Source organism: Salvelinus sp. IW2-2015, linkage group LG8, assembly GCF_002910315.2.
Source record: "Salvelinus sp. IW2-2015 linkage group LG8, ASM291031v2, whole genome shotgun sequence".
NCBI lineage: Eukaryota > Metazoa > Chordata > Actinopteri > Salmoniformes > Salmonidae > Salvelinus > Salvelinus sp. IW2-2015.
The window spans coordinates 28142921-28154924 of NC_036848.1; the positions used below are offsets into that span (position 1 = coordinate 28142921).

The 12004-nt window shown below is 47.1% G+C and overlaps 1 protein-coding gene across 1 annotated transcript in view; it reads left to right on the top strand.

Moving 5' to 3' along the window:
• LOC111967675 (vesicle-fusing ATPase) overlaps nucleotides 1-11299 on the top strand; it is a 42835-nt gene extending 31536 nt beyond the window's left edge. Inside the window, exons 10-22 of the mRNA XM_023992909.2 lie at nucleotides 1086-1251; nucleotides 2163-2237; nucleotides 2515-2702; nucleotides 3516-3611; nucleotides 3927-4083; nucleotides 5215-5348; nucleotides 5437-5503; nucleotides 6368-6447; nucleotides 7539-7673; nucleotides 7841-7954; nucleotides 10428-10483; nucleotides 10583-10648; nucleotides 10776-11299. Of these exons, the coding sequence (XP_023848677.1) occupies nucleotides 1086-1251; nucleotides 2163-2237; nucleotides 2515-2702; nucleotides 3516-3611; nucleotides 3927-4083; nucleotides 5215-5348; nucleotides 5437-5503; nucleotides 6368-6447; nucleotides 7539-7673; nucleotides 7841-7954; nucleotides 10428-10483; nucleotides 10583-10604 (1290 nt within the window). The 3' untranslated portion in view covers nucleotides 10605-10648; nucleotides 10776-11299. The remainder of the gene's footprint in view (nucleotides 1-1085; nucleotides 1252-2162; nucleotides 2238-2514; nucleotides 2703-3515; nucleotides 3612-3926; nucleotides 4084-5214; nucleotides 5349-5436; nucleotides 5504-6367; nucleotides 6448-7538; nucleotides 7674-7840; nucleotides 7955-10427; nucleotides 10484-10582; nucleotides 10649-10775) is intronic.
• Nucleotides 11300-12004: the final 705 nt, after the last annotated feature.

Consider the following 12004-nt stretch of genomic DNA (forward strand, 5'->3'; position numbering starts at 1 on the left):
ACTGGGACATTTTCAGCTTCCAGGAATTGTGTATAGATCCTTGCGACATGGTGCATTATGTTGAAACATGGGGATGGAGGCGGATGAAAGGCACAACAATGGGTCTCAGGATCTCGTCACGTTATATCTGTGCATTGAAATTACCATTGAATAAAATGCAATTGTGTTCGTTGACCGTAGCTTATGCCTGCCCATACCATAACCCCACTATCACCGTGGGCCACTGTTCTTAACGTTGACATCAGAACACCGCTCACCCACACGAGGCCATCTGCACAGTACAGTTGAAACCGGGATTCATCCGTGAAGAGCACACTTACCCAGCGTGCCAATAGCTATCCATTTTTGCCCACTGAAGTCGGTTACAACGCCTAACTGCAGTCAGGTCAAGACCCTGGTGAGGACGACCAAACACGCAGATGAACTTCCCTGAGACGGCTTCTGACAGTTTGTTCAGAAATTCTTCGGTTGTGCAAGCCAACAGTTTAACTGTCCGGGTGGATGGTCTCAGATGATCCCGCAGGTGAAGAAGCCAATGTTGAGGTCCTGGGCTGGCGTGGTTACACGTAGTCTGCGGTTGTGACGCCGGTTGGGTGTACTGCCAAATTCTTTAAAACGACATTGAAAAGGCTTATGGTAGAGAAATGAATATTCAATTCAGCTCTGTTGGACATTCCTGCAGTCAGCATGCCAATTGCATGCTCCTTCAACTTGAGACATCTGTGACATTGTGTGACAAAACTGCCCATTTTAGTGGCCTTTTATTGTCCCCAGCACAAGTTGCACCTGTGTAATGATCATGGTGTTTAATCGGCTTCTTGACATGCCACACCTTTCAGGTGGTTGGATTATCTTGGCAAAGGAGAAATGCTCACTAACAGGGATGTAAACAAATGTGTGCACAACATTTTAGAGATGTGCTTTTTGTGCATATGGAAAATGTCTGGGATCTTTTATTTCAGCTCATGAGACATGGGACTAACACTTTACATGTTGCGTTTTATGTTGCATAGCTCTGCGTTGACTTTCTGAGGCCATTGGTATCCTCCTCCCTCCATCATTCACCCATATCTCTCTTCCAATAGCTGGGCGCCAACAGTGGGCTGCACATCATCATCTTTGACGAGATTGACGCCATCTGTAAGCAGCGGGGCAGCATGGCAGGCAGCACGGGCGTCCACGACACAGTGGTCAACCAACTGCTGTCCAAGATAGACGGAGTGGAGCAGCTCAACAATATATTGGTCATAGGTACACACACACACACGCACCTTCTGCAGGACTGCCAACGGAGTAGACTTGTTTTTGCTGGGGGGTAGCCCTCGAGTGGTCTTTCAATCAACCTCGAGTGAATGCGCTTTTCAGATCAGAGCTCAAGTCGCACATTTGTTGATATTCTTCACTAGTTGGCGCGTTATTAGCCAAATTATAGATGCGTATAGGTCAGCAATGGGGAGTTTCCGCTTCCTTTAAGAGCACAAAACTTGTAGGTTACATTTCAAGCTGTTTTTGAAAAGCCAGTCAGGTAAAAAGCTTGTGTGTTAAAGGTGCAGTGTTGTATTTTGAGACAGGCTTGAATATGCAAATATACCAATAGGCAGAGCGGTAGCCTACATTGTCTAATTCTCTGTATGGTAATGATGATTTGTTGTATTCTGTAAAGTGGTTTCTTGTGTCATACTACACAATACAATTTTACAGTCACCTATTTGGCCCTTGGTGTTACAGACCAAGTAAAATCCTGAGTTAATGTCAAGCCTTTCATATAAAAACAAAAAAAAACGTTTTTAAAAGTCTCCTGCAGTGTAGGCCTGCATTGAACACCACATGTAGGCTACATCATAGAAATCAAAAGCTACTTCCATGTGAAAATATTGTGGGATTTGCTCAGTTTTGTTGGTAGGTTTACATTATGCTCAAATGCTGCCGTCTGAAACTGTAAAGATACAGCCTCAGTGTTCACTGTAAACGTGCGCCAGAAGTTGCACAAAATTCTCACAACGTTCAAGTTTCCTCTCACAAGACCTCCAAAATTTGAGGGAACATTGACACACACACACTTCTGATTGACTGACAGGTCGAGTTGTGGTCTGAGAAGATCATTTGGGCTCTGACTTTCTCGTCCTCCCTCTCTTCTATCTCTCCATCTGTGCCTCACTCAGGAATGACCAACAGGCCTGACCTGATAGACGAGGCCTTGTTGAGACCAGGCAGGTTGGAGGTCAAAATGGAGATCGGTAAGAAATCAACACCACAAAGCATCCACTCTAACCGAGGACCTTGCTTAATTTCTTTTAGGTTAATATATTCAGGTTTTAGGTTGTTTTCAGGAGGTTTATTTTCTTCTGTGAAGGACATTGTTATTCATAGATGTTGTACCTTTTTACATGACAAACACCCAGGCATTTCTACTTTCCCAGTTCTGTCCCCTGTGCAGTATGCAGTGACACGGCGAAGACGGCAGATTAACAGTCCGGTTCAGAAGATGTTTCCCTTCTCTATTCCTCTCCCCAGGTTTGCCTGATGAGAAGGGGCGTGTCCAGATCCTCAACATCCACACGGCTAAGATGCGTCAGTTCAACCTGCTGGGCAGCGACGTGGACGTCGGCGAGCTGGCCGCCGAGACCAAGAACTACAGCGGAGCCGAGCTGGAGGGGCTGGTCAGAGCTGCCCAGTCCACCGCCATGAACCGACACATCAAGGTCACTATCACACACAGGCGGACATTTTTATTAGCCTATGTAGGCTAATTAACATTAACTCTACAACCGACAATCGTTGTTTGTCAAGGGGCTGTAGGTACCGTAGGCGTTGTGCAATTAGTCATAAGACAATGTGCTTCCCTCGGAGCGGAAATGTCTGACAACTCTCGTCTGGGAGGAGGAAGAGAACGAGTGACTAGGACAGAGAGAGGGAGCGACTGCTCCAGCCATTCCTCCCGTGTAAGCCCTCTGTCCGCGTCGTCGCCCTCCAATAGATGCCAAGAGTGTGGAGAGCCGCAGACCGCTTAACAGACGTGCACCTTGCTTTACCTGGCCGTGTGTGTGAGAGCGACGGAGAGACTCCTCACCCGATAAAGCACTTAGGGCAGACACACTCCTGCACTCTCTAAGCCTCGCTTCCACAGACACACGATTCCACACTAACAGTACCCACTTTGCAGTGGGCTAAACAACAGTGTTTCAGTTGATCGAGTCGACCAGGGAGGTGGACTGTTGTAAACGTCCACTTGACCAAGCTAGATCAGTGACACCTAGAAGTCCAAACCATCACGTCAGCATCATTACAGGACAAAATAAAGGTCGGTACTATACTATGAGTGGTTTGCTGGAACAGCGTTAACTTATTTGGGGTCGTTTTGTCGCCACTCCTCGACATCACAGTGCCATAAATCATCTAGGATCAGGGCTGAAGTTAGTCGAGCAGTTTGTTGATAGTTAGTTGAACATCTATTGAACCGTCTGTATTGGATCGTCCTAATGACATGTCCCCCCTTGTCCTCTGTCCCCTTGCAGGCCAGTGCCACGGTGGAGGTGGACCTAGAGAAGGCTGAGCATCTGCAGGTCCACAGAGACGACTTCCTGGCCTCGCTGGACAACGACATCAAACCTGTGAGTAGATCCCCCTTCCTCCTGCTCATCTCTTTATCATTCTCCATCCTTCTCTCTCTTTACCATTTGCCTACATCCAAGAGTCCTCTTCCAACGTTTGGGTACACTTTCAACAATTCTACCATCACATCGAGTAGATGGCAATGTCCATTGTCTACTATATGCAGGAAATTGGCCAATAAATCTTGGATAGCATTTTGAGATGTTCCTAAGAAGCAATTTTAATAAGGGACCCTTTTTAAGGCACTGATTTAATAGGTCTGACGCTCTCTCTTTCCCTCCACCTGTGTCCCTCTCTCTCGCCCCCCTGGCCAGGCATTTGGTACCAACTCCGAGGACTATGCCAGCTACATCATGAACGGCATCATTAAGTGGGGCGACCCGGTGACAGCCGTGCTGGATGACGGGGAGCTGCTGGTGCAGCAGACCAAGAACAGCGACCGCACCCCACTGGTGTCTGTGTTACTGGAAGGTAAGGCACACACACACTCAAATATACACTAAAATGTGTATATTTTAGTCAGTTAGCAGGTGCTCTTATCCTGAGCGACTTGCAGTGCGTTTGTCTTAAGGTGGCTAGTTACGTCCACCACGTCCACGCAATTAAGTGAAACGTACATCAACAAAGCAGATAGCAGCAAAGTCCGTGCTAGTAAGAAGATGCTGAGGTTAGTGCAAGGCACACAAAAAGATGAGCAAGGACACAAACAACTGATACTGTTTTAGTCTATATATTTTTCTTTCCTTTACTCCTAAAAGGGACATTAACTTGAAATAACTTTCGTATAACTATGAACTATATTATTCCGATTTCCCTTCGGTACAAATAAAATAAAATACCATCACATTTTATTTGTCACATGTGCCGAATACAACCATACAGTGAAATGCTTACTTACAAGCCCTTAACCAACAATGCAGTTTTAAGAAAAATAAGTGATAAGTAAAAAATAAAAGTAACAAATAATTAAAGAGCAGCATTAAAATAACAATAGCGAGGCTATATACAGGGGGCACCGGTTAGTTGAGGTAATTGAGGTAATATGTAGGTATATTTAAAGTGACTATGCATAGATAATAAACAGAGTAGCAGAAGCGTAAAAGAGGGTGGGGCAATGCAAATAGTCTGGGTAGCCATTTGATTAGCTGTTCAGAAGCCTTTTGGACCTAGACTTGGCCCTCCGGTACCGCTTGCCGTGCGGTAGCAGAGAGAACAATCTATGACTAGGGTGGCTGGAGTCTTGGACAATTTTTAGGGCCTTCCTCTTACACCGCCTGGTATAGAGTTCCTGGATGGCAGGAAGCTTGGCCCCAGTGATGTACTGAGCCGTACGCACTACCCTCTGTAGTGCCTTGCGGTCGGAGGCCGAGCAGTTGCCATACCAGGCAGTGATGCAACCAGTCAGGATGCTCTCGATGGTGCAGCTGTAGAACTTTTTGTCAGTGAAGACACTTGCCGGTTGGTCAGCACATGCTCGGAGTACACCTATTAATCTGTCTGGCCCTGCGGCCTTGTGAATGTTTACCCGTTTAAAGGTCTTTCTCACGTCGGCTATGGGTTTTTTATATATCGATAGATAGTATGCTATGCTCTCTCACCTAGGTCCCCCCAACAGTGGAAAGACTGCTCTGGCAGCTAAGATCGCAGAGGAATCCCAGTTCCCCTTTATAAAGATCTGCTCTCCAGACAAGATGATTGGCCACTCCGAGATCGCTAAGTGCCAGGCCATCAAGAAGGTGAGGAAAGGGATACATACACGTGCGCACACACACACACACGTGCCAGTACCTGTGTCTTCACCACCCTTAACCCTCTTTGTTCCAGATATTTGAAGATGCCTATAAGTCCCAGCTGAGCTGTGTAGTGGTAGATGACATTGAGCGCTTGCTGGGTAAGGTTCTGCTTGCATTGTGGTAACACCATTCTTCTTTTTTAAGTATCCTTTTAAGTTCAGGGTTATAACAGAGAACAAAATGCTCATAAAGCAAAAACACCATTCTCCTTCTGATAACCCTGCCATGACCAGCTAAAAACACCATTCTCCTTCTGATAACCCTGCCATGACCAGCTAAAAACACCATTCTCCTTCTGATAAACCCTGCCATGACCAGCTTAAAAACACCATTTCTCCTTCTGATAACCCTGCCATGACCAGCTAAAAACACCATTCTCCTTCTGATACACTCCATGACCAGCTAAAAACACCATTCTCCTTCTGATAACCCTGCATGACCAAGCTAAAAACACCATTCTCCTTCTGATAACCCTGCCATGACCAGCTTACAAACACCATTCTCCTTCTGATAAACCCTGCCATGACCAGCTAAAAACACCATTCTCCTTCTGATAACCCTGCCATGACCAGCTAAAAACACCATTCTCCTTCTGTTAACCCTGCCATGACCAGCTAAAAAGTGTCATATGTACGTTTATGTATCTACAATACTGTGGCAGGTGTCGAGAGCTGTGTGTAGCTTGAAAGTGTATAAGGTTGGTGCTGCTCGTTGAAAATGTAATACAATTATAAATGAAATAGCTGGAGCTTCAATACAAGGGGTTATTGCACAGTTTGATGGTCACAATGAAGATGGTCAAATAAAGAGCTATAAAATCAAGTTAGTTATTTGACCACATTTGGCATTAAATGCTGAAGAAAATATATTTCAGCGTACTGATAATGATGTATTATACATTATTACATACATACGCAGCCTAAAATAAATACGGAAGAGTTTACGCGTGTCCTTGTTCTCAGACTATGTCCCGATTGGCCCTCGTTTCTCAAACCTGGTCCTTCAAGCTCTGCTGGTCCTCCTCAAGAAACACCCTCCCAAGGTGAGTGTTCTGCGGCTCTTCTTGAATGCGTGCGCGCGTGTGTTTGCTCTTTTAGCGTTTGACATTTTCTGCGCCCATGCTCCGGTTGTTATTTTAGCAGTGGCAGAAAGATGGCAGCAAATCATGCTTATGGTCCCAGTCGTTTTCCATGCGGAGTGAATCAAAAAGGGTTTCCTAGTTGTGTGATAGTATATATAGCTTTAACGACTGTGCGCGTGTTCATGTGAGCTTTGTCTCCTAAATATAGCCGCCAGGCCTCTACGGCATTTTAGGCGGTAGGGCCCTAGTCTAGGCAACGTTCAGCTGTGAATGTGTTTAATGTGTATGAGAGTGTTTTGGCCAGGCTGTTGTTTTGTGCTGGGTGTGAATGGGAGCTGGGCTGTTTCTCCTGGATGTGTGTGTATGTAAGGGAGTATATGGCAGTATAGATGTGTTTGTGATAATGTATTGGTCCGGGCAGGCTGTTATGCTTGGTGTGAATGGGAGCCGGGGCTGTTTCTCCAGGGTTGTAAAGCTCCAGGCCCAGCGGGGAGCCCGGGCTAGGGGAGGCCTGCCTCTGGGGGGGGGGGGGGGGGGGGGGGACAACGGAAGAGAATGGGCTCTGTGAGAGAGCCGGGGGGACCTGGCAGCAACCGCCGCCTGTGTGGCACCTCATCTGCATGCAGGGAAACACCCCCTCTGCACCATGGGGGGGCAGCCGGCCCATAATCCCCCTCTCCTCTCCTCTGGCCCCGACTGAGCGACCAGGGCCTCTAGGGAAAGAAACAGGCCACTTCCCTGATTTCAGAGTCAACTAGACTAGAGCAGCTAGGTAGATGTGGTCCACCTCTGACAGAGACTGGGCAGAAGCTTTATAAATAGGCACAAGGCTCATATACGGGAGTAGTTGACCCCACCTTACCCATACACATGTCCCCATACCCTTTTTCTGTATTTTGATGCTGCGAAGCATGCTGTTGGATGAGGGTTTCCGCTTCCGCACGTCATTTAAAACATTTTTTTTTACAGGATGTCCTATCTGTCCCTGAGCTAAATATCCATCTCCATCGTGGGTCTCTGCGTCATATCCCCCCCCCCCCCCCCAAMCACAGGGCCGTAAGCTGCTGATCATCGGCACCACCAGCAGGAAGGACGTGCTGCAGGAGATGGAGATGCTGGACGCCTTCAGTACCACCATCCACATCCCCAACATCTCTAGAGGAGAGCAGCTGGTCGAGGCCCTGGAGGTAGGCATAGACACACACACACGGACACACACGCGCGCAGACATGCACACACAGGCAACACACACGGGAATGTATGTACCTCACTCTCCAGTTTTGAAGTCGGGATGGTGATAATGTAGCGACGCATTCGTCGTGAGTTTTTCAGACTGCTTTTCTGTCTGTTGTAGATGCTAGGTAGTTTCCAGGAGAATGAGCGGGCAGACATTGCCAAGGCGGTGAAGGGCCAGGGGGTGTGGATCGGCATCAAGAAGCTGACGATGCTTATCGAAATGGCCGTGCAGGTGAGAGAGAGACGCACACCCTGTTTCGTTGACATGTCTCAGCCCAGCACGAACCATCAAATAATCACCTAGTCATGGCCTCCTTCGATCCGGACCACGGTTAGTGGGTTCAGGTGTGTTACTGCTGTGCTGGAACAAAAGCCTGCACACACCCTTTGGTTCTCCCAGAGTGGGAGTTGGAGAACCTTGGCCTAGACAACCACAGTCTGAGGAGTCACGGATTCTCGTCTGGTTTCAGTCAAAACAAACCGCCATTAATTACGACCTTTTTAATTAAAACCAGTTTGGATTCAACAATGATTTGTGTGGTGAGCCCCAATAATGTCATCGCTGTACTTTCCCGACCATTCTCCGCATACTTCCCCCGTCTTATGTGCTCACATGCTGTGAATTGTAGAGGAATGCAAGCCACACACAAACACCACGTAGCGCCTCGGAAAGGTCTTATCTGCTGTTGTGAGGGTTGTTACTCTCTTAGGCCCTGTCCAGAAACAACCTTACGGGCAATTCAAAAGATGGGTTATGCAATAACCTGACATTTTTAGTTTTCTTGCCCAATCCTACCTTTCAAATCCTCTTTCCTCAATAGGAAAGCATGAACCAGTTTGCCACCACTGGAAATGTACAGGTAACTGCCAAAATTGAAGGAAACACCAACATAAAGTGTCTTGATAGGGCGTTGGGCCACCAGAACAGCTTCAATGTGCCTTGGCATAGATTCTACAAGTGTCTGGAACACTTTTTGGAAGGATGCGACACTGTTCTTCCACTAGAAAGTAATTTGGTGCTTTGTTGATGGTGGTGGAAAACGCCGTCTCAGGCGCTGCTCCAGAATCTCCCATAAGTGTTCAATTGAGTTGAGATCTGGTGACGGAGACGCGAACACTTTAAACTCCCTGTGCTCCTTTTGAGGCCCCTCTTTCAAAGTCACTGAGATCTCTTCTTCTAGCCGTGGTAGCCATAATAATGGGCAACTGGGAATGTTCATACATGACCCAAAGCATGATGGGATGTTGATTGCTTAATTAACCACACCTGTGGAAGCACCTGCTTTCAATATACTTTTATTTAACTAGGCAAGTCGATTAAGAACAAATTCTTATTTACCCCGGCCAAACCCTAACGACGCTGGGCCAATTGTGCGCCGCCCTATGGGACTCCCAATCACAGCTGGTTGTGATACAGGCTGGAATCGAACCAGGGTCTGTAGTGACGCTTCTAGCACTGAGATGCAGTGTCTTTAAAACGCTGCGCCTCTCAGGAGCCCAACTTTGTATCCCTAACTCTTCAAATCCCTAACTCCTCAAGTGTTTTATTTTGGCAGTTTATACCTTTTACATGCAATGTATGACATTCCACTTCTTTCATGGAACACAGCTAATCGTGTTTAGGCCAGTCATATCTCATATCTAACCCATAGTCAAGATGACCGTAGTTGAGTGCTCCCATGTATTTTGCATTGTCTCTGTCTGTCTCTCTCTCTGTCTGTCTCTCTCTCTGTCTGTCTCTGTTTGTCTCTCTGTCTGTCTCTCTCTCTGTCTGTCTGTCTGTCTGTCTGTCTGTCTGTCTGTCTGTCTGTCTCTCTGTCTGTCTGTCTCTCTGTCTGTCTCTCTGTCTCTCTCTGTCTCTCTCTCTGTCTCTCTCTCTGTCTCTCTCTCTGTCTCTCTCTCTGTCTCTCTCTCTGTCTCTCTGTCTGTCTCTTGTCCTGTCTCCTGTCTGTCTCTGTCTGATCTGTCTGTCTTGTTCTCTCTGTCTGTCTGTCGTCCTGTCCTGTCTGTCTCTGTCTTGTCTGTCGTTCTGTCTTCGTTCTGTCTGTCTGTCTCTGTCTGTGTCTGTCTGTCTGTGTCCTGTGTCTGTCCTGTCTGTCTCTCTGTTCTGTCTGTCTTCTGTCTGTCTGTCTCTCTGTCCTGTGTCTGTCTCTCTTCGTCTTCTCTCTCTGCCTGTCTGTCTCGTGTCTGTCTGTCTGTCTGTCTGTCGTCGTCTGTCTCTGTTGTCTCTGTCTGTCTGTCTCTGTCTGTGCTGTCCTCTGTGCTGTCTGTTCTGTCTCTGGTCTGTGTCTGTCTGGTGTCTGTCTGTGTCTGTGTCTGTCTTTCGTCTCTGTCTCTGTCTGTCTCTCTGTCTGTCTCTCTGTCTCTGTCTGTCTCTCTGTCTCTCTGTCTGTGTCTGTCTCTCTGTCTGTGTCTGTCTCTCTGCCTGTCTCTCTGTCTGTGTCTGCCTGTCTCTCTGTCTGTGTCTGCCTGTCTCTCTGTCTGTGTCTGCCTGTCTCTGTCTCTCTGTGAGCTGGTTCTCACCTTCCCAGCCAATTACAGACAGCCCTGCAGGCACCTGTGCTGTGCTGGCCCCAGGCCCACTGAGAAACATCTGCAGTCTACTTTTAAACAAGTTGTTGGAAAGGAGGTTATATAGAAAACGTAGGCAAAGATGGGCACATGCCCAAAGAGCGCTAACAAGCTTGTGTATGTGTGTCTTCCAGATGGATCCTGAATACAGAGTTAGTAAGTTCCTTACCCTGCTGAGAGAACAGGGAGCGTAAGTAGAACACTTTTCTCTTCCGTCCCCTCACACCACCCAGTTCTCGTTTGGTTGGTTGACGGATTTAATGGATGTATGTCTCCTTGCTCCCCACAGGTTGGGTTCTATACCCGTCTAAGTCCACGGTGGAGCTGCATTGCCCAGCAGTAGCTGCCTCTCCCAGTAAGTACTTGAACAAAGCGTAGAGCAGGGGTGTGTTCGAGTAGGGTTGGAACCCCAAAAAATATGCAGATTCTCCCTCTTTCTCTTCCTTCCTGTTCTTCTAACTCCCTCTCACTTTTACCCTCAGTGGCTGAGGAGCGGAAGCCTGGGTGCTGTCCGTCCCCAACGCTCCCTGTGTCATCTCTGTACCTCGCGTTTCCACGGCAACCCCGATTGACCCAGCCTCTTCCTCATCAACACGACCTCTCTGTGTGTGTAAATTTAAGTGAGAATTAAGCACTTGTTCTGTGTACAATTTTTATTTATGATTCATGTGGCACTCTATTCCCTATATGGTGCACTACTTTTTGACCCGAGCTCTATAGGTCCTGATCAAAACAAGTGCACTGAATAGGGTGCCATTAGAGACGCATCCAAAGTGTTGTGATCTGTGCTGCTAGCACTCCGTGGGATTTTATGTATAAAAAGCCAAAATAAGGTGGTATTAGATGAGGAAAGTGTAAGCACAAACGTGTATACGATGACCTATGACCTATTGTGGGTTCGATGTTACGCGCCTCGATCTCGAATCATTCCAGGAACTGATGGTTCCAAGCCTTTACTTAGCTCTGCTCACTTTGGTTTTATTATGTTTTCATTTTTGACTCTCTTTGTTCTATGAATAATTGTCATGGATACTTAATCATGTTACTTAATATTGATTAGATAGTAACTGGAAAAAGTGATCCATTTTCAGACCAAGACCATTTTAGAAGGGAACCCCCCCTCCTTCCCCAACCACGCCTGATGTTCCTGTTGAAATTGTTTCTGTGTCACGCTGTTCTCTATGAATGACCTCTGGAGACCCTCTGTTGTGCCTTTGCCTGCTGTTGGATGGCTGTGCTGTTTCTTTGTGGACGAGAGGCGAGGGAGGATAAGTGGAGGTATACTAGGTTTAAAAGCGTATCGTTGTTACTCTTTGCCGTTACTGGTGGTCCTCCCTCAGTATTTCTGCGGTGTGTGTGTGCGAGCTGTCGTTCAGCCTGTGTACGCCAGAGAGTGTCTGCCTTTTTATAGAACAGGAGAGATGTGATTTTGTTTCAGGATGGCTCAACCCTCTTTTTGACTGTTATAACCCATGGGCCTTATCTCTACCTCCTAGTCCTGATCCATAAGAGTCTCAGTACACTGTTCTGTATAAAGGCTATACGCCCGACATTATAGCACACCTCCCCCCGTCCCCCATCCGTGTGCATGCCTAACACACTGCCATTTATATACAGAAGTACAGTATGCAGGTTTGTTTCAGATCAACACAAATCAAGTGTAAATGTATGGATATGTCATCCAGATGTATACATTATTTGCAGTGACCAG